General features: G+C 42.6%; 5 protein-coding genes and 6 non-coding genes across 12 annotated transcripts in view; 9 read left to right on the top strand and 2 right to left on the bottom strand.

Annotated features, from left to right (window-relative positions):
* gpatch8 (G patch domain containing 8) overlaps positions 1-5,164 on the bottom strand; it is a 27,802-nt gene extending 22,638 nt beyond the window's left edge. The window contains exons 1-2 of the mRNA XM_067232362.1: positions 5,102-5,164; positions 267-344 (exon numbers count right to left, since the gene is read on the bottom strand). Coding sequence (XP_067088463.1) covers positions 267-344; positions 5,102-5,146 — 123 coding nt within the window. The 5' untranslated portion in view covers positions 5,147-5,164. The remainder of the gene's footprint in view (positions 1-266; positions 345-5,101) is intronic.
* Positions 5,165-9,289: 4,125 nt separating this feature from the next.
* On the top strand, positions 9,290-18,202 carry map3k14a (mitogen-activated protein kinase kinase kinase 14a). Of its 2 annotated transcripts, none has more exons than XM_067233550.1 (16): positions 9,290-9,363; positions 11,883-12,149; positions 12,242-12,320; positions 12,522-12,741; positions 13,017-13,364; positions 13,508-13,639; positions 13,742-13,871; positions 13,989-14,117; positions 15,053-15,157; positions 15,270-15,427; positions 15,528-15,678; positions 16,326-16,631; positions 16,971-17,080; positions 17,299-17,434; positions 17,540-17,640; positions 17,747-18,202. In XM_067233550.1, the coding sequence occupies exons 2-16, from the start codon at positions 11,891-11,893 to the stop codon at positions 17,909-17,911; spliced, it is 2,529 nt and encodes an 842-aa protein (XP_067089651.1). In that variant the 5' UTR covers positions 9,290-9,363; positions 11,883-11,890; the 3' UTR covers positions 17,912-18,202. The 2 variants fall into 2 exon arrangements, with proteins under 2 accessions (XP_067089651.1, XP_067089652.1); XM_067233551.1 differs by lacking the exon at positions 9,290-9,363 and adding an exon at positions 10,560-10,696.
* An 83-nt stretch (positions 18,203-18,285) lies between these two features.
* LOC136941137 (apoptosis regulator BAX-like) lies at positions 18,286-20,885 on the bottom strand. Its single transcript, XM_067233552.1, has 6 exons — positions 20,839-20,885; positions 20,213-20,261; positions 19,980-20,138; positions 19,755-19,890; positions 19,464-19,568; positions 18,286-19,379 (listed from the first exon to the last, which is right to left on the bottom strand). Exons 1-6 carry the CDS (start codon positions 20,864-20,866, stop codon positions 19,281-19,283), a joined length of 576 nt encoding a protein of 191 aa, XP_067089653.1. The 5' UTR covers positions 20,867-20,885; the 3' UTR covers positions 18,286-19,280.
* A 531-nt stretch (positions 20,886-21,416) lies between these two features.
* On the top strand, positions 21,417-22,880 carry LOC136941138 (small ribosomal subunit protein uS17-like). The gene is given in 7 exon segments (XM_067233553.1): positions 21,417-21,431; positions 21,554-21,623; positions 21,626-21,656; positions 21,658-21,686; positions 21,931-22,008; positions 22,274-22,403; positions 22,689-22,880. Coding segments are annotated over 7 exon segments (477 nt in total). The 3' UTR covers positions 22,813-22,880.
* Positions 21,769-21,852, top strand: LOC136941393 (small nucleolar RNA SNORD35). Its single transcript, XR_010876515.1, has one exon. It is a non-coding gene; the product is annotated as a small nucleolar RNA SNORD35 (small nucleolar RNA).
* On the top strand, positions 22,114-22,196 carry LOC136941396 (small nucleolar RNA SNORD35). Its single transcript, XR_010876517.1, has one exon. It is a non-coding gene; the product is annotated as a small nucleolar RNA SNORD35 (small nucleolar RNA).
* LOC136941395 (small nucleolar RNA SNORD35) lies at positions 22,475-22,557 on the top strand. The gene has a single exon (XR_010876516.1). It is a non-coding gene; the product is annotated as a small nucleolar RNA SNORD35 (small nucleolar RNA).
* Positions 22,881-23,818: 938 nt separating the features above from the next.
* Positions 23,819-25,832, top strand: LOC136941134 (small ribosomal subunit protein uS17). The gene is made up of 5 exons (XM_067233549.1): positions 23,819-23,887; positions 24,497-24,637; positions 24,886-24,961; positions 25,227-25,356; positions 25,639-25,832. Exons 1-5 carry the CDS (start codon positions 23,873-23,875, stop codon positions 25,760-25,762), a joined length of 486 nt encoding a protein of 161 aa, XP_067089650.1. The 5' UTR covers positions 23,819-23,872; the 3' UTR covers positions 25,763-25,832.
* Positions 24,722-24,805, top strand: LOC136941392 (small nucleolar RNA SNORD35). Its single transcript, XR_010876514.1, has one exon. It is a non-coding gene; the product is annotated as a small nucleolar RNA SNORD35 (small nucleolar RNA).
* LOC136941398 (small nucleolar RNA SNORD35) lies at positions 25,067-25,149 on the top strand. The gene has a single exon (XR_010876519.1). It is a non-coding gene; the product is annotated as a small nucleolar RNA SNORD35 (small nucleolar RNA).
* On the top strand, positions 25,428-25,510 carry LOC136941399 (small nucleolar RNA SNORD35). Its single transcript, XR_010876520.1, has one exon. It is a non-coding gene; the product is annotated as a small nucleolar RNA SNORD35 (small nucleolar RNA).
* Positions 25,833-26,121: the final 289 nt, after the last annotated feature.

Here is a 26,121-nt window from a genome sequence, read left to right as displayed (position 1 = left end):
ATAAATGAGTGAAACTACCACACAGGGGAAATGGAGCAGGAAGCAGAAGTCTTAAGGAAAGGAGGCCTGTAAAGGCACTAGGGGAGGAGACATAAGTGACTACTGGTTAGACAGGGTTGTGAAGGGATCCATGTCTATCACATAAGCAGGGTGAATACAGAACAAGAGGCGTAGCTTTTTAACCCTGTCTGGGCCAGTCATCCACTCTCACATATGGTGTCAAGATGAGTTGGTCCAATGACGCACGTTGAGGGATGCAACCTTACCGATTCTATGGGCTTGTCCAGGGACGCCTGTTCCAACTCCAGCTGGCCATCTTCATACTGGTCGAAGTGATTCCCCCCCTGGAACACAGTGATGAGGACCAGCGGTCAGGCAGGGACAGAGGAACCACAAGAGGGAGCGAGACAGATGGGCTCCATGATTTGTACAATGTGAAGCCTTGCAGATCTAATTGAATTTTAAAATCTGACAAACATGGGGAAAAATGCCAGACTTAAATACTTTAATTACGGTGATCCAAAATGTGTACCAAATAAAAAGTATAACCATTTTTAAAATCGGTCTAATTAATTTTAAGTCCAATGTGAATGGTTCAGTTAGTAGTGAAGCAGAGGAGCTGTGTCTACGTCACCGAAACAAAAATATATAAAATTGTTCAAAACAAGGCAACAACAACAAAAACTGTGTCGGTAGAACAAAATGGAGTATTTCAAAGGGCCCTATGATGGCGAAGTGACAGAGCAGAAGAAACGACAGTTAGAAGAAAGTGGAACAGATAAAGAGGAAGATTTTTGGTGAAACCATTTCACGTCCCAGGAGCCAACAGACATTTCAATTGCCACAGTCTCTAAAGCACTGAGTAAACAGGAAGGTTGCTTGTGGGTGTCATTCCAACAGGAAATTTAGGAACCATGTTTCTATTTGGTCCACTACATTAGAAACTGATAGGGTTATCTTGCCCTGCCTGAACGTTGACAGTTGCGTATCATGGTCAAGCCTACTATCTAACAAGACAGAGAAAACGAACAGCGATAGCGACAGTAGTTGAGCTGGTTCAGGCAGTACCTAGCCTACAGCATTTCAATGCCGTGAGGTCATTAGAGACCAATCCCTTAACAACATAAAACACTGATTCTTTAGTGGGCCTACAGACTGGGCACAATCCAGTGCAATCTAAACTACTATGTTTAGCCTGTCCTCAGCTATACACAGAAGGAGTCCTTGTGGTGTTAGTATAATGCAGGATGAGTAGTAGGCCTGTGTCACTCTATCCTGCAGGGCCTGGGTGTTTACAGTGCCGTATCTGTTCTGAGACTAGATATCTTCCTATCGGAGAATGAATGTAGAAGGTCACCTTGACATGCTAGACAGATGGATCTCCTTACCCTAAAGCCTGGAACACACATCCTATGTCAATCCCCTTCTCCCACACCAACTCAACTAACATCTTGACTCGGTCGAAAGGTTTTAGACCACCGAAGTCTTTTGAGGAGGATAGTGGATGGGCATTATTTTCTATCATCGACCAATTAGGCCTAGACTTGATCCTTTCAGCCAACTTCCAATGTGCCGATAATCCTCAGAGAACATAGCAGATTGTCTCCACCGCGCCCTGTCCCCTACACTGTTGAAGGACACAGCTAAGCCAAGCCAGCCTTATGCAAATTAAATTCAAACCCGTAGGGAAAACAATGACCACTGGACGGAATATTTCCGTGAACTACAAATCACCTGCAGAAATCAGTATTCAAAGGTTGTTCGATTCCCACGTTAGTGGTGTTAAATTCAGATTGACCAGGGCACTGCATCAGCATGTTCAGGAACAGAAAAGTCCATTAGGCCATAGTGTTGGTGGGAAAGGGAGCGAGAGCTAGACTGTGCATGAGCAAATCGATGACCCTACTCCCTCTTTCCTTCTCCTCAGCATCAATTCAGACCGCCTGACGTACAACAAGCCACATAACGATCTCACATTTCGGCTGCTTCTGGGATTCCAATTCTCCCCCCTGGACAAGAATCCCAACCACATGTCAACAAATACACAATAACAACATCAATTGATCAGTGTTCTCCATGCATTTCCATGAAGGAGCAAGCAGGCTTATTGTGGGACTTATAACTCTATAATGATTGGCTGTAAGGGAGAAGGTCTTGAAGGATGAAGGCTGCTGGTGCCATCTCCCTAGGATGGATACGGTCTCTATGAATCCTCTGTCACACAGAACGTCAGAGCCCCAACAACAAAGTAAATCAATAGGCTGTTCATGACAGTGGGATGAGGCAGAGTCTGCCTCTGCTGCAGACAGGCGCTCTGTGAGTCTGGGTGCTCTGTGTGCAGTGTTGCTTGGCAGCAAACTACCATGAAGCCGTGTGGAAAGACACCCAGTGAATACTGAGCATCTGAATGCTTGAGCCAGAGAGCTCTCATACAGAGTCCTTCTGTCCTAGACGGGAGCTGCCCACTCAGACACAGACTAATTCATATAGGCCTGACATATACACAAACCATTTATCAAAATACAACAACACGGGGGGGGGGAATCTATTCATTCAATATTCTAGCCGCAAGAGCACTTTTACAGCCACTAAAATATAACAATGGAGTTCCATAATACATATCTCCCATGCAGACATGTCTCCCATGCAGACAGAACATTACAATTCTGCTCTCTAGGGCTTCTACAACTGAACCAGAGCTGTCAGCATGAGCCAGGGTAAGTCAGTTCCCTTTAACTTCTGGGATAAAAATGTGCACATTTCAAAGTTAAATGTATCAATCTAGAGCAGTGGTTCTCATCCCTGGTCCTCGAGTACCCCCTGTCCTGCATGTTTTAGATGTTTCCCTGCTCCGACACACCTGATTGAAATGAATGGGTCGTTATCTAGTTATACAGAAGCCTGCTAACAACCATTCATTTGAATTAGGTGTGTTGGAACAGGGAAATATCTAAAACATGCAGGACAGGCAGTACTTGAGGACCAGGGTTGAGAACCACTGTGCTAGAGCACTTACAGAGCTAAATTAAGAGGCTAGATTCATATCTGGTAAACAAGACGGAGATTAATGCAGTTCACAAATGATCAAAGCACAAAATTGACAAGTGCATTCATTTGAGCCATCAAAGAAATGAAGGTAAAATAGTTACCTAGCTAACATTAAAGAGAGGGAGTGAGAGATGCGTTAATGAAGCAATGTCATTATAAGAAGTGTTTTTTGTAAGAAGTATTTTCAGCTCACGTAATGGGATCCCCACAGTCTGTTAATTTAATGGGAAACACTGCTACTCAAATTTCCGTTTGATAGGTACCCGGAAAGACCTCATGGATAAGAACAGTTTCAGATTTCAGATTATAAGAGTATAACAGTAAGTAGACAGACGGATTTAAGATGGGGTTTTTTGGGGCCATTTAAGGTTCAGATGCTGTGAATGATTTGTAACTGGGCTAGCTGTAGGCTGATGATAGAAGTCTCTAATCATTGAGTTTTCTAATTAACATTGGTCAGGGCATCCGTGTCCTCCCTCAAACCACTCCCATATCATTGGCCATCGCTCTCCTTTAATAGGGACGGCAATGAAAAGCAGAATTGCTGAACTTAGCAGAATGTTGGGAACGAGCTCCGCAGAAACGGCAGATGATCGGCACTTCCCTTGGGGGGTCGGCATTCACAGGAAGCATTCAACCCCCTAATCCCACAGCAACTGGATCACAACCAGAGCATCCCCTTCTGGTCAGTCACAACCCAACAAGATTGACCAACAAACCGAGTCGGTACAAATGTTGGACTTCTCTAAATCATAAAATTTATGCTCCTAACAAATATGCGGGTGGGTGACCCCATGTAAACAGATCATTGTGCACACAATACAAGGAAGATGAGAACATGACAAGCAGGAATGACATGATTTTTTTTTTTAACGAGGTATGAACAGTGAGTGACAAATTGAAACAGTAGTCAGACAGTCTTTCCAAGCTGTGGCATGGCAGGCTGCAGTCCTCTGCTCCTCACAGAGGCATTGAGACAGACTCCTGGGGGCTTTTGAAGGGCATGCAGAGACCAGCTGGTTATCTCATGTGGTCCGAGTCCACAAGACAAAGTGCATCAAAACCATTACACATTCTAACAAACCACATTGCAGATACACAAGGTGCCCACAACGAAAAACAGGAAATTAACTACTTTAGTGGATGCTGTCACACAGTCGCGCTTTTCCTCAGTCTAGTCTTGAATTAACATGGGCTAGAGAGTAAGCTTTGGCAAATCACAAAAATATGTTTGTTTTTTTTACTTGAAGAAACTGGGGGTTTAATAATCAATCTATATTGCTGGAATCTGTTGTTGACATAAAAATGACAAAACATAGGTAATGCATGGAACGGATTCAACACAAAACGTCTGGCATCGGTCTAGCAGTTGCCTAAAACAAACGAGTAAATGAACAAAAGTAAATATACTGAGATGCCATATGGCATTTTTAGTTGACAGTACTAGAGCGGTTAGTTCATTGACAATGAGAGTAAACATGTTTTTTAACTAGTAAGATACGACAGATGGTTAGATGGGTAACACTACTACCAATATGTCGCCAGTATTTTACACTAACAACTAAAGCAAAACGTGTCGACACAAAGTAACATCTTCAGGCTGTACAACTTGTTATGATATCTAGCTAGCTAGTCAGTCAACATTAGCTCCATTCGCGCTAGCTAGCATCAATGTTCAATCACCATTTCCCAAGGTCACTAGCTAGCTAGGTTTACAGTAACATTAGCATTACAATTTCTAATATTTATTTACTAAACTCACTAAGTGTTGTTTTTTGTTCGCACTGAACTCGATCTATGCAACACGACGAGCATACACCTGACGCTATGCTGGCTATCACAGCTACTAGGCTAGTGTTACTACAGCTAGCTAGCTAGCTTGCAGCTCTTTTTAGCTACACACAGCAGGTTCCACCGTCATTGCGAGCTAGGAATGATACTGATGAAGTACATGGCTTAGTCTTAAAATTATTGTAAGTAGCTAGATAAAATGTTTTCGTAATAAACATTTGACTAATTCACTTTCAGTTGCTTGCCTTTACGGTAAAATTACCTGGAAATCACGCTCCTCGTTGAACCTAGAAAATCTATCAGCCATTTTCTGTACGCAGCAGCTTCTTTCGTCTCTTCTGAATGGACCAGCTTAGCCCAAACTGGAAACGCCCACTGACATGTTCCAAGCAAACGACTGTCCAATTGAAAGTGCTGTACATTCGGTTAAGGAGTCACGAACGCCCTACGGTGCATCTTGACTGGCGCGTTCAGCCTATCAATATAAATATACAATAAGGCATACAATGACGGATTTGAGTAGCGGCTAAGGGGTGAAGAGCTAAATGCTCTGTTTTTTCACCGCTATCTTTGAAACTTGTAAACTGTATATTGAAAGACAATGCCAGAGTGTGGCATTGTGTTCCGGATTCCAAATAATGTCTGCTTTATTTCAGGCTGGCCACATGGGTTGTTTCACTTTACATCAAAACAAATAGACCTAATGCCAAAGATGTATGATTGATGTCGATTTTGGCCAATTGATAACCGCTCCCTCATAACGCAGTTATGGCAACACTACGCCGTACATGAAATGATGTGCTAGATGTTAAGCGATTGGACGCTTTTTTATTTTGGAAACATACTCAGTGAGGTGGTAGCTTTCGCATACATTTAATTAAATGTTATCGATACAACAAACTTTTCACACAAACATTCTGAAGGACTTGACCGTCATAGAATGTCAACCTGGATGGATTTCTACGACCATCCTGCCATCTAGTGGTGGTGTTTAAACATCTCCTGTTGGACACTGTCATCATGGTCAAAATGTGCACAGCATGTGCAACACAAATCATTTGTACATGTCGTAGATAAGCAAATAATTATTTTTTCTGCTAGCAAATTAACACATGTACATTTACACTAGCTATGCTCTGACCAAAGGTCCGTGTTGGTAGTTGAGAGGCACGTCACAGCAAGTAATCAGGGAGTCAGGTGGCTGAGCGGTGAGGGAAGCGGGCTAGTAATCAGAAGGTTGCCAGTTCGAATCCCCGGCAGTGAAAAATGACGTTGTGTCCTTGGGCAAGGCACTTCACACTACTTGCCTCGGGGAATGTCCCTGTACTTACTGTAAGTCGCTCTGGATAAGAGCGTCTGCTAAATGACTAAATGTAAGTAATTGGTTGATGCTGCCTGTGATTGTCAGGTGGAGGACTGTGTCAAATAGCTTGTGTTCCTTTACATCAAACTACTCTGTCCCAGATAAACACCACGTTTTATATCATGAAGAAATTGTTCATAAAGTGACAACTCACCCATCAGTATAAAATAAGACATTGTTTCCACTATAGTGGACAAATAGCAACACTGCAAGCTGTAGAGAAAGACATATTTGTAATGGGTATTCAAGTGTTTAAACCAACAGGTCCAACCCCAGTTTAAAAAGTATTTATTGAACAACTGAACATTGTACATAAAAATGCAAGTGAAAGACAAATGTATGATGGCACCTGTAATAGTCTGACATGGAGAGTTGTGAGATATTTGGCAAATATTTTCCAAGAAAGAAATAGACATGCACCAGATAATGGCTCCTCAGAGTAATGTGTAAAACTGTGAGGTATTCTTAAATCATTTGAACGTTTTAAACTGATTTACAAAAACAGAACTTTCACATATTTACATACGTTTTTTTTTAAACACCGGTAAAGAACATGTTTGATTATCATAGAGGAAAATAATGTGAGAACAATGGGCATATATGTTTTTTTTTACTACAATAAACAGCAATAAATTTGTTCTCTGGAGCCCCAAATTTAAACATAACATTTAAATCTATAAACTCCAAGACCAGTTGGACAAACTGATACATAAAGTTATCAGAGAAAAGATCTTTCATTGCTTTGACAAAGAGAGCCTTGCTCATTCGGCAACCACGGTAAAACAACATTTAAGCTTTTCCTATTTAATCATCCCTAGTTGTAAAATATGACCTACATTGGTGGTATTTTTACAGATTAACTGATAATGCCATGTTTAAAAATGTAATTAAAAAAATTAAAACATCAAACCTTGTATTTTTATGAATGGATACACAATAAGCAAAAATGTTCTTCAATATTTCTCCAATATTCTTTCCAAATAAACAATTTTCTTCTCAGAGTGTTGATTTCAAGTTGGTTTGGTTTTGTGGCAGAAGTTTAACTGAATGTTAATGACCAGTTCATCCAGTTATCTATTCAGTCATTTGATCTGTGTCACATATATCTATGTAGGGGGCATTACAGATGCTGAATTTTGATGACATGGATGTGTGTGTTTGTTTGCTTTGGCAGAGTGGTGTGACCTGTTGTCCCTCGCAGCCAGTGGCTCGGAGCTGGAGCTAGACCCTGGTGGACGGTGTGGTCGTTTGACCACTTAAGTTATTTTAAATTCAACATTGAAGGTTTACATGTTATGTTGTGTGGCGTTAGTCTTGTCGGGGTTGTTTGTTTTCGTATGGGTATAGAGGGCTTGTTTTCAGTTATGTGCAAGCCCATAGTGTTAGATTGAGCCTTTAATAAGAACAATTATAGGAACACGTTATTTCAGTAAAAATATCAAATAAAACAACTTTTTCCACCACAAACGTGTTGGTGGGTCTTCCTCCTTAGTGTATTTTGTGACATCCCTGTCTATTAAACTCCAGCTGGAGCAAACCAAACACATTTACATTTTAATTTGTTTTAAATATAGGCCTATTTTTTTAACCCTTGTGCTGCCTTCGAGTCACATGAGCCAAAGGTTCATAACGAACCATCGTTGTGTTTACCCAATACAAAAACAAATACAAATAATTTTCTTTTAACCTTCGCAATGTGGGGGGTCTGAGACAGCCCAACGGTTAAAAGGAAATGCTTCACTTTGTTTTTGTATGCGGTAAAGTTGTCCCAATACAACAGTGGGTCACAATGACTGATGGGTCAGAATGACCCGAAGATAACACAAGGGTTAAATTACAGATTCAAAATATGTCTCTGGCATTTTTCAGAGGGCCGGTCCAAATGTGTGGGTGGGCCATATACGGCCAGCGGGCCGTAGTTTGGGGACCCCTGTTCTAAAGTGTTGTCGGTCGACATAATACACCTGACTCAGCCACCTGACTCCTGAGCGGTTATGGATTCGGGCTAGTAATCAGAAGGTTGCTGGTTTGATTTCCGGCCGTGCAAAATGACGTTGTGTCCTTGGACAAGACACTTCACCCTACTTGCCTCGGGGGTAATGTCCCTGTACTTACTGTAAGTAGCTCTGGATAAGAGCGTCTGCTAAATGTAAATGTATGAACAATATTTATTGATACATTTATTTCTGTATTTATTTATTTCTGTATTTATTTATTTCTGTATTTATTTCTGTATTTCCTCATCTTTAAGCGGAATCGGGGCGGGACTCGAACGTTTAGCCACTAGCCAGGCATTATGCCATTGCAATCAAGCCCAGATAGATTATAGAAGCAAAGTTACAGTAAACTGGTTTAGACGATTGCATATCATTGAAATGGTGCGGTCTAGTTTAGAAGCATCAGAGTACTGCTACCTGTTTGACCGACACAATTTACTCATAGTTTATGCAGGGCATTTGGTGCGTGCTGCACATTTGTCACTATCAACATCAAATCAATCGGCACATAGATGCAACAGATCTGTACTCCATTAAGAATATCTTTATACCCTTCATGTGTTGTCGTTAAATGTAACTTGCAAACAAGTAGTTTGTTCTGCATCTTTATTTGATCTTGCCCTATACTGTACAGTTCGATTTTTATTGAATTATCAATAACTGACAACACACAATTGGTGATTATAACCATGTAATGATAGAAATAGAAAACAGTTTAATAACATTTTACTTTGCCATTTTAATAAGCAACAGACATTAAACAACTTTAGGAAAGGAAGCGAATACACTGATACTGAATCCATTATTAAATCAATTGTAAAACAAGTAGACCATGGACTCATTTATTTACAATTTGACTAATGCGTGTTTTCTCTAGTAATATTTTAATGTTGATCTTCACGGCATAGCAAGACCATCGAAAGGATAATTACTACTTTCTTGTTTTCTTTGATTAAGTTCAAAACGTTGAGCTATCCGTCTTTGTCGATCACGAAGGGAAAATATTGTATGTAAAACATTTTAGGCCAATCTTCGTGTTAGCTGACTTTCGTTTTTTCACACCCATCATGACGTAATCATTTCAGATACAGTTCTGAACCGATCTAAACGTTGAGCGAAGACAAAGTGAGCCAACGCCTTTCAGCCTATTTACAGAAACAACAGGTGAGTCCATTCAAATTGAACTGTCATAGTCCAACAAGTATTCCTCCATAGTGAAACATTTGTTTCACAGCCTATTTATGACTTTTAATGGCACAAAGTAGAACGTGAAATGGCGGCGAGCGAAAAGACAAGGAAGCAACTAAATCATTGCGTACATTCTTGTAGGCTGCCCAGTATGTTTTTGCCCTCTGGAATGGCCGATACTTAAGAGTCTCGTTTGTGTTCGTACAATATTGAAAGTTTTGGTCAGATCCAATGTGTGCTTTAAGGAGCAGGCTACTGTTTATAGGTTTGTAGACTGAACCCAGTAAGTCGATTCAAACGGATTCCACCAGCAATCAACATTGAATCAAGTTCAGTACATGAACTAGTGGATGGCTTAAACTTTTCACATTCTGCTGATCTTGTATGTATTTGTACCAAGTCAGTTGTGTGTGTGTGTGTGTATGTGTGTGTGTACATCATTAACATATAGTACTATGGTATAACGTCTGTATTTCAAGACACATTGACACACTGCACATCACATGACCTTTCAAGGTAAAACAATGCATATTGGTTTTTCGCAGCCTTCGGTTATGTTTTATTTATTATTAATGGACCAGAACATGCTTATTGGCCTGTGAAAAAGAGGAATTCATACAGAATAAGAGTTATCGAGCTTTTTTACTGACACGTAGTTGGCTACACATTACAGATTGGAAAAAATCATATTTTGTGTGCAAAGCTCTTTATCAGGTATTATTCGGAATGCCTAATGTTGTATTAGTGGACGCGCTTATTTCTTATATTTAAGCTACACATAGGAGGAAGTAAACGCCTCGTTCCCATACAATCAGCAATGCTGTGGGACATATATTCCGTAGTCTTTAATATGGCTCAGTAAAATAAGATTTAAGGAAGGTTTGGTATTGACCTTAAATCAGTAAGTAGGCTAGACACATTGCAACACACTATAGCCTAAAATGCTGCAAAGTTTACCGTTTCTTCGCAGTGCAATGGTTGATTTAGACTACGTTTTCCATTTAATTGGATCATCTTTGTCTATCTTTTGATTGTAATTCTGACAATGACAATGCTTAGAGAGAGGCCATGTTATCAAGCCAGTCCTGTTGTTGCAGAGTTAAAGAGGGAGTGTAGAAGTGGAGAATGATTTCCCGTAAATCACCATCAGCCAATTACAGCTCTCTGGTTGGCCAAGGGCAAGCTAGGATCAAGCGACACTAAGCAACAGACGTAGGTTACACAGCACGATTACAGGGCATGTATTAAAGAGAGATAATACAGAAAGAGATTATTAACAGTGGATAACCAGAAGAGAAACCTGCCTCTGGTATGTCTATGTTTCTGTCCTCTAATCTTTACATATTTTTCTCAGTTGGGTCGTCTACTTCCGGCCCTTTTCATGTTCAGTTGGAGTGTGGTTTTGGGTTGTGGTTTTTGCAGTAGGGGTGCATGTGCATGCAAGCTTTAGCATTAAGTGACTTTTGATAGATTGTGTGTTACTTTAATATGTGGTTAAATACATACTGAAAGACGTTTCAAGGGGTAAATTGTGTTGTCGATCCAGCATGTGAACATCAATAGACTAGACAACTAATTTCTCTTTAAGTTAATTGTCAAATATATAATTGCTGTTAAGGCTGGTTTTGCACCAGGGAGGTTAAGAAACCTCATTGCCCCTTAAAGGAGCTTTTGTCTGTGGTTCAAATGCCGAGAGACAGTGAGATAAACTAGGGTCAAGTGCAGTACAGCACATGATGCAACAGGCAGAAACTATAGCTCGAAGTTCTTCAGAGCTTATACCAGTCTCTGACAGGTCCCCCCATTTGACCACTCAACTCAAACATGCTGTGTTCAGATCTTGTCACAGTCATTTGTCAAATTGCAGTTATTATGACATTAATTCACATTTCATCTCTGTCTTATCTCAGGATCTATCTACTGTTCTCTATCCCAAGACCACAGTCTACATTAGTTCTGTGAAGGAACCTCACACAACCACTCTACTGTACTTCATACTAACTTTACAGTTGTAACTGTCAAAACAAGCCTGCTATTGAGTTTCCTGCCTTATGCGTCCTTCCGCCAATTTGAAGTTATAGTGAGCAAGGTGTGCCGCTGATCAAGTTTCTGTGCATCACAGACTAAACCGTCTTTGTTGAGAGCCTGATAGAACAGTGGATGAAAGAACAAGGAAGAGATAACGACATAACCACCACGACAATAAGCCTTGCTTTGTTCCGTTGCTAAAAGGTGGAAAGTCCAGTTCACATGAGATCTCTTCAGGATTATAGATGAAGCTTGTAAACTGTACGGTTTGATTAGAGTTGACACCGATGCAACCGCAGGTTGCGGTCTGTTGACATTTACCGATGGCGGTGTAACAACAACTTAGATTAGTGTATATTTAAAGGGTTGTTATACTGATGCAAGAGTTTGACCAATGGATCCAATATCCAAGGCTGCTTTTAACTACCAATTTGATTGTAGTTTCCAACATTGTGTTTCTTCCACAGCAGGTGAAATGGCAGTCAGTGGCAGGCTTCTCAGAAACTCGACCACTCCATTCTCTTGTTCACTTGGAGCTGACCGGAATAAAGCGGACCTGGCCTACCAAACCCATGTCCAGAGGGTAGAGGACAAGAGGAGGAAGGAGAGCAAAGGAGACATCATGGAAAATGTCCACCCCATTATTGCAAAAGTCTTAACACAAGGGACAGCACAAGTAGGGGAAGGACCACCGAATTGTTGGGAGAACTCCCCCTTCATCGCCCAGGCTGAATGTGAGTATAAATGAGGAAAAACACTCCACAGTCCTTATCATGTAGAGAAAGAGTGGTCCAGTGAGCTAACACCTGCTGTCTATACTCTGCAGGTGAAACCCAAGAATCCCAAGAGTTCAGCCCTTCCTGTTCATCACGCTCCTACAATCCCCCCACCTGCCTCATCAGCGGGTATGACCTCTCTCAATAACACAGTCCCTCAGTATAGCTCCTGCACATTTGGGCCACTTTTGCCAGATTTCACGCAGTTTGTGGTTCTGTTTAAACGGTATTGTCTTAACATATGCTATAGCTGTCATCTTTTGTGACATTTGATATATTCATGCCAGTTAGTTCAGAATTAAATCACACGGGTTGTTTTGTCTTCCACAGTCACTTCTCGGAACACAACCATGTGGTGGACCCCACCTCACTGCACCCACTGGACACCTGCCGGTCCCAGCACATCCCCAGGAAGAAGCAACGGAAAAGACAGAAACGAAAGGAGAAGAAGAAAGAGGAGAAGGCGAAGAGCAGAAAGCCGAGACCGAGGCGCAGAGTTCCTTCTGGAGTTCCGGAGCAGGAGAGTGGCACTATTCGTCTGGTCTTACAGGTAAGTCCGACATGGCTCTTACTCTGGTCTCAAACTCTGATAAATGACAGGCAATAAATTGTCTGAAGCTCAGATTACGTTTGAGGTTGCACCTACAGTCATCCTTGCACACACATAATCCAGGGAGTTCTGACGATGTTTCCTCATGTGTGAAGCCCAGAACCCACGATAAACTGGCAGCACAGTGTGCCTGCAGGTACCTCTTTCAAAACATTTTTTTTACCTGGAAGACCCACTATCTGTAATCGTCCCTTTCATGGCTGGTTCCACCTTAGGGTAAGGTGTCAGACTCCCAGAGAGAAAGAACCATCAACAGCCATCTCCAAGGTTCAGAGGAGCAAGAGAGGGGGCTGTCATCTTATTCCTACAACCCAGGCCACATCTGGGAGCCCCGAAATTGTAACCCTCTCTCCGACCTCCCTGCCTTTGGGCTGGACGGTGACTCTGAGAGTTTGGGAGACTTCACTCTGGCCCTGGCGGGCCTCCGGGGTAGTGTGAGTCAGGGGGACCTGTGTTTCGCAGCTCCCTTTTCCAAAGACGTGGAGACGGACGTGAGGAAGGCCGAGGAGAACGAGCTCTCTGCGTCGGAGCCTGACATAAACGAGGGCATCGTTTTCAATGAGGTAGGCCTGACTCTCAACTGGGGGTGGGGGGGGGTCTCTGTTACTAAATATATATGATCACGATGATGTTGAATTAGATGCTTGTTCCATTGGTAGTTGGTGTCCTCTGAATCACGCCTGCTTGCTCTCCGGTTTCTCATTAGAACATTCGGCCTGTGGACTATGAGTACAGAGAGGGGAAGGAGTTCACCTCCGAGTTCATCAGGAGGGGAGCCTACGGAGAGGTGTACAGTGTCCGAGACAGAAAAACAAACTACCGATTTGCTTCCAAAAAGGTGCGGTAAGAGACAAGAGTGTCTGTACTTCACCATGTTGTCCGTGTGGTTGTGCATCATCAAATATGTGTCCTTTCGTTTATTCCCTTTCTTTGCTCCCAGATTCCTCTGAAGAATTTCAACAGTGGGGAGGTAAGCACGTGGAGTGCCCTCAAGTCTCCTCGCGTGGTGGAGCTCTTCGGAGTGGTGAGGGAGGGGCCTTACGTTCACCTGTTAATGGAGTACAAATCTGGTAAGCCCTTCCTGCCTTTGTGTGTTCTGCCTCCAGCCAGGGCTCTCTAAAGTCGACTGCGCTTCGTGTGATTGTGATGGTTTTGGTGACTTTCTGACCCCCCTCTGTTCCCTCCAGGCTCTGTGGGGCAGCTTCTCACAACCAGGGGTCGACTTCCAGAGGACATAGCCCTGCACTACTACTCTCAAGTCACAGCTACACTAGAGTACCTGCAGAAGAGACGAGTCGCACACCTGGACATAAAAGGTAGGCGACACATCTGTCCTTCAATACTTCTACAGTCAACGTAAACAACTGCACACGCACACATAAACAAAGGGGGTCTGAACGCAGAAACTATACCACTGTGAAAGATGGGCTGGGTGTTTGATTGTGTTTGAGCGTTCAAATCATTCTCAACATCTACCATTCAGAAGTTCAGGAAAAGGTGAGAAGACAGGAGTCGTCATAGAAATCATACTGAGATTTCTTTTTCTTTTCTTTTTTTCGTCTTTTTTTCCGTTTGTTTTTGTAGTTGTTGTGTGGAACACAAATGTCAGAGATTGAGTCTTGATCTCTCGCACCTGTGTTGTGAAACCAGACTATCACACAGAGAACTTGCCAAGCCGGGAATTTCCCACAGCGTGACTCACCGCTTCACTTTAGCGACGGCGCATGTGCGCACGGGAGAAAAAGCGTGCAAGGCCGATCGGAGGAGGGGAACTGAGAGACAAAATACCGAGCGAGAAAGAGAGAGTGTGAGCGCGAGGGGAAGGGAGTACCACAGAGAATACTTATCACACAGAGAGTAAAAAAAAAAAGAAGAAAAAAGGCAGAAAGGAGAAGTGGGGGAGGGGCAGAATGGGATGGAGAGGGCTTGACAGAACCTAGACTCCCCCTGGTGTCTGATATGCAGTTCTGCATAGGAAACAAGGTGGCTTTGCCAACTCTGATCACCTGCTGCTTGTCTGTAAACAGCCCCTAAATGCATTCTAGATATGATTGTCTTGGCCAACAGCTGTTTCCTAATAGCCGACATGACTCACATTCTACTCCAATGGCCATCAGACCATAGTCTGCATAGCTACACTGCTGCTAAATGCGTATTTCTTATCTAAGGATTACAGAACAACCGTCAGATAATCCAGCACAGCACATCTACATGAAGTCAATTTCCTTCTCTGTACGTGTGTGTCTTTCAGCGGAAAATGTGTTACTGTCCGAGGATGGGAAAGACATCTTTTTGTGTGACTTTGGACAGTCCGAGAGACTGGACCACAACGGGCAGAGCCTCAGTTCCTCTCGAGGTAAACAATAACAAGACCTCAGAGGCCCAGTCCCTCGGCCAGAGTGCGTGACCTGTATGCGACCTTGGCGGACGCCTCAATGTTCACGCTTTCCGTGTGTGTGTGAGAGCAGATATGAAGGGCACGGAGACTCACATGGCCCCTGAGGTGGTGAAAGGGGAACCCCGCGGAGCCAAGGCAGACGTGTGGAGCAGCTGCTGTATGCTACTGCACATGCTCAACGGGTGCCAGCCCTGGATTCGAAACTACTCCTGTCTTCTGTACCTCCAGGTAGGAATCATCCACCCAAGTGCGAGTCTCCCAACTGTCACACATTCCAGAACGACTGTTTAGTCAACGACGCTGATCCTTTGTGTTTCTGTGGTCACAGATAGCCAATAGGCCACCGCCTCTCAGAGAGATCCCCCCTGACTGCAGTCCGCTCACTGCTGAGATCCTAAAGGCGGGCCTGCAGAAAGATCCAATCGTGAGAGCTTCAGCGTCGGATCTCAAGAAAAAGGCAGTCAGAGCCCTTAGAGAAGGTGACCACCGCTACACTGTGCCTGTTCAATCATCTGTTTGTTTTGTTTTTTATTCTCGTTTATTTCAGGGACAATGCACAACAATCAACAGCAAAACTGTAAGTGGGCCAGAGTGAGCCAGAGACGCTAATTTTCATCTGCTGTCCCCGGCCAGACGTTTAAAGGCAGCCTAAAATTACAAAATGTCAAATAACATACTGAGGCTAAAATGAGTTTAAAAAAACAGACAGTAACGTATAGACACAACCAGTTCACATATAAGCAAAAGAAAAGTGTACCTGCAGTACAAGCACATACGTAACACTGAGGAACATAACATACGTCCACACTTAACAAGACAAACGCAGATATAGGCAGACAGTACATCAATGCTTGCAAACTTGATTGGCAACATGTTTGAATGCTTTGTACGTGTCTTTTGTGCGTATGTGTGATGGCAGAGCATTCCAAGTGTATGCTGAATTGACAGAAAATGCTGACTTGCTAAAAGAGCTAGACCTATGTGAAATAACACAATCATCTAGCTAAAATAACTACATTAAATTAATTAATCTATCAACTGCTGTAATGCTGTGCAATAACAATGTTAACCACAAAACGTTCTGTGATGTAGTAACAATATTTTGTATGTGTTTGTGACGCTGAAGTGGGGGGACTCACTAGCCCCATCAGAGGACCTTACAAGGAACCTCTACGGAACGTCGACCACCCCTTGTACTCCCCTCAACCCAGCTCCAGCCCTGCCAATTCTGAGGAGTGTTGTGACCCCTGCGAGCTTTCCAAGGGTCCAGGATGGAGGGAAAATAAGGAGGAGGAGGAGGCCTCTGACCAAGGGAAAAAAAGGCCAGAGTCGACTCTCCCCCTCCTTACCCCACCACATGTCCACCCCAAACACAAGACAGCAAATGTGTCTTCCACTCTGTCAGAGGTTGAGTTGCGCAAATTGGAAAAGGGTGAGTGCCAATACTGTAGTATGTGAGTGAGAGAGAACGAGAAAGAGTGTTATGAGTCCTATATAAATAGTAGGAGCATCGGATAATCGGGCTAGTAATCAGAAGGTCGCTGGTTCGATTCCCGGCCGTGTGTAATGACGTTGTGTCCTTGGGCAAGGCACTTCACCCTACTTGCCTCGGGGGAATGTCCCTGTACTTACTGTAAGTCGCTCTGGATAAGAGCGTCTGCTAAAAATGACTAAATGTAAATGTCTCTGTCGTTGCTGTTTCTACTTGCTTACTTTTCTCATGGTTGGATTTCTGTTGTGTCTGTCTGTCTGTCTGTCTGTGTCCGCTCAGATTTCTACCTGATCAGTCTGTCTCAGCTGTACTCACCCGAGAGTCTGGAGCAGCTGCTCTCATGCCTGAACAGTGAGAGTCACTCCAACTGGGAACAAGGTGACAAAAAGGTAACCAATCCAAATGTACATTTCACAGCCAAGGGAGTAATGTGCTTTAAAGGGTCCCTTCGCAACATCACTAGATTGGGGGATGTTGCAGGTTTAAATCCCTCTCTGTACGTCAACATTTGGGCAAATGTTTTCTAAAAATTTTATTATTATTATTATTATATGCATTTACAACCTTCTTGTCTTCCTGCTCTGTCTGTCCGGCACTCTGATCACAGGACTCTGGCCGTTGGTCCATCAGCCCAGGAGAAGACCTCAGCTCCGGAGTGTTTTCATACAACAGCCAATCAGAGACCGGTTTTAGTATGGATTGGCGGGGCCATTCTAACCTGCCGTCACCCCGTCGTTTAGAAGGTAAGAGAAGCCTCATTTATCTCCTCCTAAGAATTGTATGAAATTTTATGTAATGTTCATTTCTATGAAATGTTTGATCTAATATAATTCCTCTGACTGGTTCAGGAGTGGGTGTGTGCATCCGAGATTTTAACGGGCAGAATATCCAGATCAGAGAGAAACTAGGGGTGACAGTTGGACACATTGCCACGGGGATAAGCGAACAGGTGAGGGCTCAGTGGTTTTACACATCAGTTGAAAGTTGACCGTTTTTTTTATGCTGTCTAACAACCCCTGTTATCGTCCTCAGTAATGCATATCACTCATCCCTAGATCTCTGAGCGGGTGTTCACTATGGAGACACAGGAGGGCCAGCCAGTAGTCTGTAACGAGGTGGTGCAGAGTGCTGGTATCGGTCTGCGCTGTATCCCTGCTCCTGATCATAGCACTTTCTGGACATGGAGAATCAGAGATGGGGTCCTGGAGACACAAGACTGAGCCTGTATGCGCAACCTGTCATTACTGCCATCGATTCGTCAGGTCTCCCGTCAACAACAGTTTATGCCATTGTATGTATCAACGTGCGTGATATAGTATTGAAAAATGTGGAGGTATATGCAAAAGTTGCCATTTTCAATGTCTGGTCTTGAACGTGATTATTTGATTATGGCTTCTCTATTATCACCTGACTGCAATTCATGTACAAATGCAACCACAATTATGTTTTTTAAATGTAATTGTCCATCTGTATTAGATAAAATATCATGCTAAAATAAAGTTTGTTTTACACTTGTGTGTTATTAAATTCACAACACCATTAATACAGAATAATTACATCTTTATTATTTGCCACTTATGACAGTACACAAGACTAAAATCCTTAAAAAACTTTATTTAGAATTGCATCGTACAAAACAATGTCACTGCTTAACATTTGTTTTTGAGGGGGGGGGGGGGGGGGGGGGTGTATATCTAAACAAACTGATCAGCTTCACAAGAGATAGAAAAGTAAAAAATTTGAGAGCCATATCAAAGTGATTTATTAAATAAAGACCAAGGCACTGACAAATTAAACAAAACCAAAAGGATACATGTATCAAAAAGAGTATATAAATGAAGGTATGATTGTGGTATCGAGTTTAAATTGCCCACTTAAAAATACAGTACTTTGAAGACTATGCTGAGAGAGGTAAACATCTGTAAGTGAAGCACAGTGCTGTTTGTGTGTGTCATACAGGAAGGACTGAAAACATACGCATACAAACGCACTGCTTCAGAGTAAGCTGATCATAACATCACACTTGCACAAGAACACCCACAGACATATGAAGAAAAAGCATACTCAAGCATAGTAACACCGTGATAAGCTGGAGAGAATCAGATAGGGAAAGGGAGACTCGAAGGAAAAAAGTGCAAGGACGAAGCGCTGCAAGAAATAAGTTGAGTTTCAACTTAAAGCTCACGTGAACAATATTTATATGGTCTGTTCATTTCGTTTTGAGATTCACCAATCCAGGAATTCATAAATTAATGCAGTGACTGTAGGGAAAAATAAATAAATAAAAATGTGCCCTGGCAGAGTCTCTCCATCCTTATCTCCCTTCAAGGCAGTCACATGACACTCACACTTTCAGTTGTGTAGAGGACCGAGACATGACTCACGCCCAATCCTTATCCATATATGGTGGGTGGAAACAAGGGGTTGTTTATCAGGTCCAAACACTGAGTGCTTTAAACTCACTCTTATTCTCTCTCGTGTTTTTAACATTAACTTCAGTTCCTGAAGCCCTCGTCATTTACCAACATAGCTTTTCTCCCTCCAATCCCAACTTATTTTCCTGTTATCTTCTTTCACCTCTCCTTCCATTTACATCTTCCGTATGACCAGAACAGTGGTGAGAACTCCAGCTAAAAACACCCCCACGGTCTGCCAGGTAGGAGTACCAAAGTAAGACCGGATTCCCTCCTAAAAACCAAGCACATCAAGACAGTTCTTAAAACCTTCCTTCCATAGGACATTTAATTTAATTGAGTTTTTTCTTTTTCTTACCCAGCCACCCTGCTCTCTAATCCAGTTGATCACATGATCACGTAGGTAGTCTATGGTCCAAGTAATAATGGTTCTAATAATGTCAGGAACATGAATCACCAGAGCCTGAAAGATGCAGTGACAGAATGAAGGTTGGCGGTGTTGATCTGGATCAGCTCCTTGTGCCATCACATCAATTATATTGCACAAAACAACGTATTTTATATATACTCTTTAAATTACAGCACATTCCACTTGTCCTTTAACCCATGGAGGGTTGAAAGTAGGGAGCCATAAGCATGTTCCACTTACCTTGATAACCAACCGACAGGCAAAGTAAAAGAGGGCTACTACTCGACCCCAGTTGAATTTGCCATCAGAAAAAATCTCATAGGCCACTCTCATAAACACATCCTTGGTAGGCATGAGTGAAGAATTGTTTATCATGCTGAAATGACAACACAACAATCATTTTTGCCTCCTTCTTTATACTTTACAGATTTACCAAAGGTGCAGAGAATTATATATTTGTAATACCTTTGGAGCTGTACGTTTCCATCCAGCTCATCTCCAATCTGCTGAAGGCACTGGGCCAGCTTCTTATGGTTGGGGTCATTAAGCTCACTTCCACCTAACTGAGATCGAGTCACCATGGTGTTGCTGTCACCATGTCGGTGAACTCGTTCATAAATGAAACTGCATGAAAAGAATAAGAGGTTTGTTGGGTTCGTGATGATAGAGGAAACAATAATATAGTAAACAATACTCACTCTTTCAGTAAAGCGGCTCCAACAGCTAGTATTTGATCATTGCCATTTCCTAGGAGTCGGAAGAGCAACACATTTTCAATTAGACATAATATTTCGGTCGTAAACAATACTCGATGGGCCAACAGGTACTGTGTAGAATCGAACTTTCCAGATTTCAGAAAGTGACACATTCGACGAACATGCTTATCGGTGAGGACGCTAAGAAAATCAATATTGTCATTGAAACGGGGGCTCCACTTTGTTTCCTTGGTAATCTTAGGAAATGCCAATTTCCTAAGATAGATCCTTTTCCAAAACATAGGTCTATGAAATATTACTTTTAACTACAGTGAACAGTTGATTTTACATCATAAACTTAGTGGTAAAGTGACTACTTTGGGACACACAGACACAATGCGTTCGTGATTTCAAGCTAGCTCGAGCTGATGTGTTGAACCCGTCCCGTCTAGCTAGCTAGCGTTAGCTGTCAAGCAAAATAGGCTACATGTGTCAGGCACCCAAAACTAAAACACTAACAGGTATCCCCGATTCCCAAGTTCATATCACAAATATAACCTGGATGATCTAGCAATGTTATTATCAGCAATGTCATATAGCACATCTATTTGTTTTGATAAAAGTATTACCAGAATCGCCTCCTCCCGACGATGCCATCTTCTTGTATAACTTCTTGTTCTAGATTGCTTCCGTCTTTGGTCACGTGACAAGTGTGTTTTCCTACAAACGAGGGGCGTGGCTGTTTGTAGCTAGTTGAATTCCTGTGAAGTTGTTAGGTTTTTAGAATTTAAGTTTAAATCTGAAATACTTAGCTTTCTAAATGAAATGATCTTTAAACGTCTTCCACTAGTTTATCAACATGCTGCGCAAAATAAGCAACCACATAGCACCTTACTTTTGGAGAGACCTCACACAAATGTTTGGTGGCAATAATCTACATGTGTGTCTATCCGGTTTCACTTAAACACCAGGATATAGAAAGTATTTTTTACATATAAATGATCAAGTCCCTGGCGGTTTAAATCCCGCTGTGTGACTCCGATTTGTTTCCAAAATGTGATTGACGTTCCCATTGACTGTTGAACACAGGAAGAAACTTTAGCGCACACCTCGTTGGCCTTTGCCTATTTAATCGTCATCTCCGGTCCTTTCTGTCTTCCGTCAGCCGCGCACATGCGTTGGCCTCTTTACGACTCGGCTGGCGAAGATGGCGGACGCACAAGTACGTTCTTCTAAATGGCGTGGTGGTTACGATATCCCTTTGGCAATATTGATGCAGCATAGATTTGACAACCATAAACTAGATAGTTTTACTAAACTTCTTTCTCTCCCCCTGGTTTTCAGACCGAGAGGGCTCATCAGAAGCAGCCCACCATCTTCCAGAACAAGAAGCGTTTTCTTATAGCTGAAGGAGGCTAAGTAAGGAGAAGCTCCCACGCTACCACAAGTGTTGGGCTTAGCTTCAAAACCCCAAGAGGTAATTTGTGCCTCAATGATAAAGATTTGGTCCTATCTCTCAAGTAGGCATGACTATTTCCCGGCGGGTATTTCTTGCAGTCTGCAAATGATGTTTTTCTCACGATGGTCTTCCTAGCCTGTAAGGCACTGACGATGCTGCCTTTTGGCAAAACTGATGCAAATTATGGGACACTTCTGCATCTGCACTCGTCTAGGACCGTAGGACGTAATACTGCTTGAACCTAACAACTGTTTTTGTAACCAGGCTATTGACGGCACTTGCATTGACAAGAAATGGCCCTTTACCGGAGATGTCTCCATCCGTGGACGTATCCTCTCTGGTCAGTTCTGAAGTCTACCCCTATTGTCACTTGGCTTTCTGCAAGTGATTTGTAGTTTGATTTGGTTATGGATACGTGGAGAATTTGAATCCCTCCAAGCTAGGCTACAAATGATGTTTTTCTCACGATGGTCTTCCAAGCCTTCGGGCTCTGACGATAATGCCTCATGGCATTGCTGATGTGGCCCAGGAATCTAGTCTTTAGATCATTATAGGGGAATCTTAATTGAAACTTTACAAAAACTCATTGTGTTCTTGTGCAACAGGTGTGGTGACCAAAATGAAGATGCAGAGGACCATTGTGATCAGACGGGACTACCTGCATTACATTCGCAAATACAACCGTTTTGAGAAGAGGCATAAGAACATGTCTGTCCATCTGTCCCCTGCCTTCAGGTATGATCCTTTCATGTTCAGTAACACCACATGCACTTAACTCACGGTCAATTTGATTTTAAGTACTTTTCTGCAAATGATGTTTTTCTCACGATGGTCTTCCTAGCCCTTGGGCTCTGATGATACTGCCTTATGGCAACACTGATGCAGCTTATCTTCTAACCCATCACATGATTGAAGCACAACCTTTTTGGATGAGGGGCTTCAAATGGCTTCTGCAGTTCTCTCTTGGACTGGGCCCTTCCAGATATCCATGTTCTGATTGGTTTCTTCTTTCCTCTGCAGAGATGTCCAGGTTGGAGACAATGTAATCGTTGGAGAATGCCGACCCCTCAGCAAGACCGTGAGGTTCAATGTTCTAAAGGTCACAAAGGCTGCTGGAGCCAAGAAGCAGTTCCAGAAGTTTTAGATGTTGGATGACATGAAGACATTCTTGACTGGCCTGTGCTGTTAAAAATAAACGAATGTTCTCAGTCATGCTGTTTGGGTCACTTCAATTTAATTACAGAAGCAGGGACACCAGTTAATAAATAATGGAATACGGCAGGGGAGTTCAATCCTGGTCCACTATCCTATGTTTTAGAAAAGTCCCTGCTCCAGCACACCTGATTCAAATGATTGGTCGTTATCAGGCTTTTGACGAAGGCCTGTTTTGAATTGGGTGTGCTGGAGCAGGGAAAAATCAAAAACATACTGGATGGCGAGGACCAGGATTGAACACCCCTGAAATACAGGTTGACATGCCTGTCTACAAATGAGTGAGAAGTGAATACTTGAAGTTTTTTAGTTTTATTAGCCTGTCTTATGATGTACTTTAAAGGAATGGCTACTGCTTTTGTAAGCACTAATGACCCTGCCATATACATTTTAGAAAGGATAATTTCTAAATCAGGTGTCATACAGCTCATCTGACTTGTCACAAGTTTCCTCTAAGTTCTATCAAAATGTGCAGCTGAACTGTCAGTTATGTCTGTTGAGACCTTACTCTGGAATGTAATCAGATGTCAGGTGTTCAGTCTACATCCTCAATCTGTAGAAGGCCTTCTGTGAGGTCATTGGTGTGCTGCTGTAAATGGGAAGACAATCCTCTGGGGGAACATGGCCCTCTGATGGCTTTTAGTAAAACCTGCATAATTTTAGATGTATTTACCATTTTACACTACATAAGGGCACTGTGTCTCACACGTGTTGTGGAGACAATCTAAATGTGTCTATCCGGTTTCACTTAAACACCAGGACATAGAAAGTATTTTTCATATATAATTGATCAAGTCCCTGGCGGTTATATCCCACTGGATGACTCCGTTGTTTCCAAAATGTGATTGTCGTTGCCACTGACTGTTGAACACCGGAAGAAACTTTAGCGCACACCTAGTTGGCCTTTGCCTATTTAATCGTCATCTCCGGTCCGTTCTGTCTTCCGTCAGCCGCGCGCATGTATTGGCCTCTTTACGACTCGGCTGGCAAAGATGGCGGACGCACAAGTATGTTCTTCTAAATGGCGTGGTGATTAAAATATGCACTTTTTATCGTTTAAATATACGTTCTTGGATATCTTAATGCATTACACAACATACCTTTGGCAATTAGCATGCTGGTGAAATATTTTTTATCTAGTTTAGTCGTAAAATCGGACTTAAAATCATATTTCACGCACTTGTGCAATGTGGAACGCATTGTCGGAAGCTACGGCTATGGTTGTAGCATGCTAGCCTTAGAATTAGCTAGCTAACTAAATACTAGGCCAGGCCTTAATGTTTGTGCCTATACTTGGCTTAAGTTGATCAAAAAGTAATATTTATATATTTTCAGTGATAGACAATTTATTGTCGATTTTTAAAGTGCTAAAATCCAGGCTTCACTAGTTCATAGTACTGCTCCATCCGAGTTAACGCTACCCAGAAGGTACCGTTCTACTTGAACTAAGCCAGCTAGATTGATGTTTTTGATTTCATTCAATTGTTCTGCAAGTTGTGTGTTCTATCACAATGGCTTTGACGAAATATCCATTTGGCAGTATTGATGCAGCATAGATTTGGCAACCATCAAGTAGATAGTTTTACTAAACTTCTTTCTCTCCCCCTGGTTTTCAGACCGAGAGGGCTTATCAGAAGCAGCCCACCATCTTCCAGAACAAGAAGCGTGTTCTTGTAGCTGAAGGTGGCAAGGAGGCTAAGGAGAAAATCCCACGCTACCACAAGAGTGTTGGGCTTGGCTTCAAAACCCCAAGAGAGGTAAATTGTGCCTCAATGATAAAGATTTGGTCCTATAGCTCACAAGTAGTCATGACTATTTCCAGGCGGGTATTCCTTGCAGTCTGCAAATGATGTTTTTCTCACGATGGTCTTCCTAGCCTGTAAGGCACTGACGATGCTGCCTTTTGGCAAAACTGATGCAAATTATGGGACACTTCTGCATCTGCACTCGTCTAGGACCGTAGGACGTAATACTGCTTGAACCTAACAACTGTTTTTGTGACCAGGCTATTGACGGCACTTACATTGACAAGAAATGCCCCTTCACCGGAGATGTCTCCATCCGTGGACGTATCCTCTCTGGTCAGTTCTGAAGTCTACCCCTATTGTCACTTGGCTTTCTGCAAGTGATTTGTAGTTTGATTTGGTTATGGATACGTGGAGAATTTGAACCCCTCCAAGCTAGGCTACAAATGATGTTTTTCTCACGATGGTCTTCCAAGCCCTCGGGCTCTGACGATAATGCCTCATGGCATTGCTGATGTGGCCCAGGAATCTAGTCTTTAGATCATTATAGGGGAATCTTAATTGAAACTTTACAAAAACTCATTGTGTTCTTGTGCAACAGGTGTGGTGACCAAAATGAAGATGCAGAGGACCATTGTGATCAGACGGGACTACCTGCATTACATTCGCAAATACAACCGTTTTGAGAAGAGGCATAAGAACATGTCTGTCCATCTGTCCCCTGCCTTCAGGTATGATCCTTTCATGTTCAGTAACACCACATGCACTTAACTCACGGTCAATTTGATTTTAAGTACTTTTCTGCAAATGATGTTTTTCTCACGATGGTCTTCCTAGCCCTCGGGCTCTGATGATACTGCCTTATGGCAACACTGATGCAGCTTATCTTCTAACCCATCACATGATTGAAGCATAACCTTTTTAGATCAGGGGCTTCAAATGGCTTCCGCAGTTCTGTCTTGGACTGGGCCCTTCCAGATATTCATGTTTTGATTGGTTTCTTTCCTCTGCAGAGATGTCCAGGTTGGAGACAATGTAATCGTTGGAGAATGCCGACCTCTCAGCAAGACCGTGAGGTTCAATGTTCTAAAGGTCACAAAGGCTGCTGGAGCCAAGAAGCAGTTCCAGAAGTTTTAGATGTTGGATGACATGAAGGCATTCTTGACTGGCCTGTGCTGTTAAAAATAAACAAATGTTCTCCATCTTGCATTCTCAGTCATGCTCTTTGGCTCACTTCAGTTCAGAGAAGCAGGGACACCAGTTAAAAAATAATGGAATACAGCAGGGGAGTATAATCCTGGTCCTCTGGGTCCACTATCCTATGTTTTGGAAAAGTCCCTGCTCCAGCACACCTGATTCAAATGATTGGTCGTTATCAGGCTTTTGCAGAAGGCCTGTTTTGAACTGGGTGTGCTGGAGCAGGGCAAAATCAAAAACATACAGGATGGCGAGGACCAGGATTGAACACCCCTGAAATACAGGTTGACATGCCTGTC

Source organism: Osmerus mordax, chromosome 3 (assembly GCF_038355195.1).
Source record: "Osmerus mordax isolate fOsmMor3 chromosome 3, fOsmMor3.pri, whole genome shotgun sequence".
NCBI lineage: Eukaryota > Metazoa > Chordata > Actinopteri > Osmeriformes > Osmeridae > Osmerus > Osmerus mordax.
This window is presented reverse-complemented; position numbering and strand designations above follow the sequence as displayed.

Excerpts from the sequence above, each read along its gene's own strand:
- map3k14a (XM_067233550.1), top strand. The coding sequence starts at position 11,891 with ATGGCAGTCAGTGGCAGGCTTCTCAGAAACTCGACCACTCCATTCTCT. Across the intron at positions 13,365-13,507 it reads AGGGCATCGTTTTCAATGAG|AACATTCGGCCTGTGGACTA; the intron begins GTAGGCCTGACT and ends GTTTCTCATTAG. Across the intron at positions 15,158-15,269 it reads GAGCCTCAGTTCCTCTCGAG|ATATGAAGGGCACGGAGACT; the intron begins GTAAACAATAAC and ends GTGTGAGAGCAG.
- LOC136941137 (XM_067233552.1), bottom strand. The coding sequence starts at position 20,866 with ATGGCATCGTCGGGAGGAGGCGATTCTG. Across the intron at positions 20,139-20,212 it reads GGAGCCGCTTTACTGAAAGA|TTTCATTTATGAACGAGTTC; the intron begins GTGAGTATTGTT and ends CTTTTCATGCAG. Across the intron at positions 19,891-19,979 it reads GGAAACGTACAGCTCCAAAG|CATGATAAACAATTCTTCAC; the intron begins GTATTACAAATA and ends TTGTCATTTCAG.
- LOC136941134 (XM_067233549.1), top strand. Across the intron at positions 24,638-24,885 it reads GCTTCAAAACCCCAAGAGAG|GCTATTGACGGCACTTACAT; the intron begins GTAAATTGTGCC and ends TTTTGTGACCAG. Across the intron at positions 25,357-25,638 it reads CATCTGTCCCCTGCCTTCAG|AGATGTCCAGGTTGGAGACA; the intron begins GTATGATCCTTT and ends TTTCCTCTGCAG.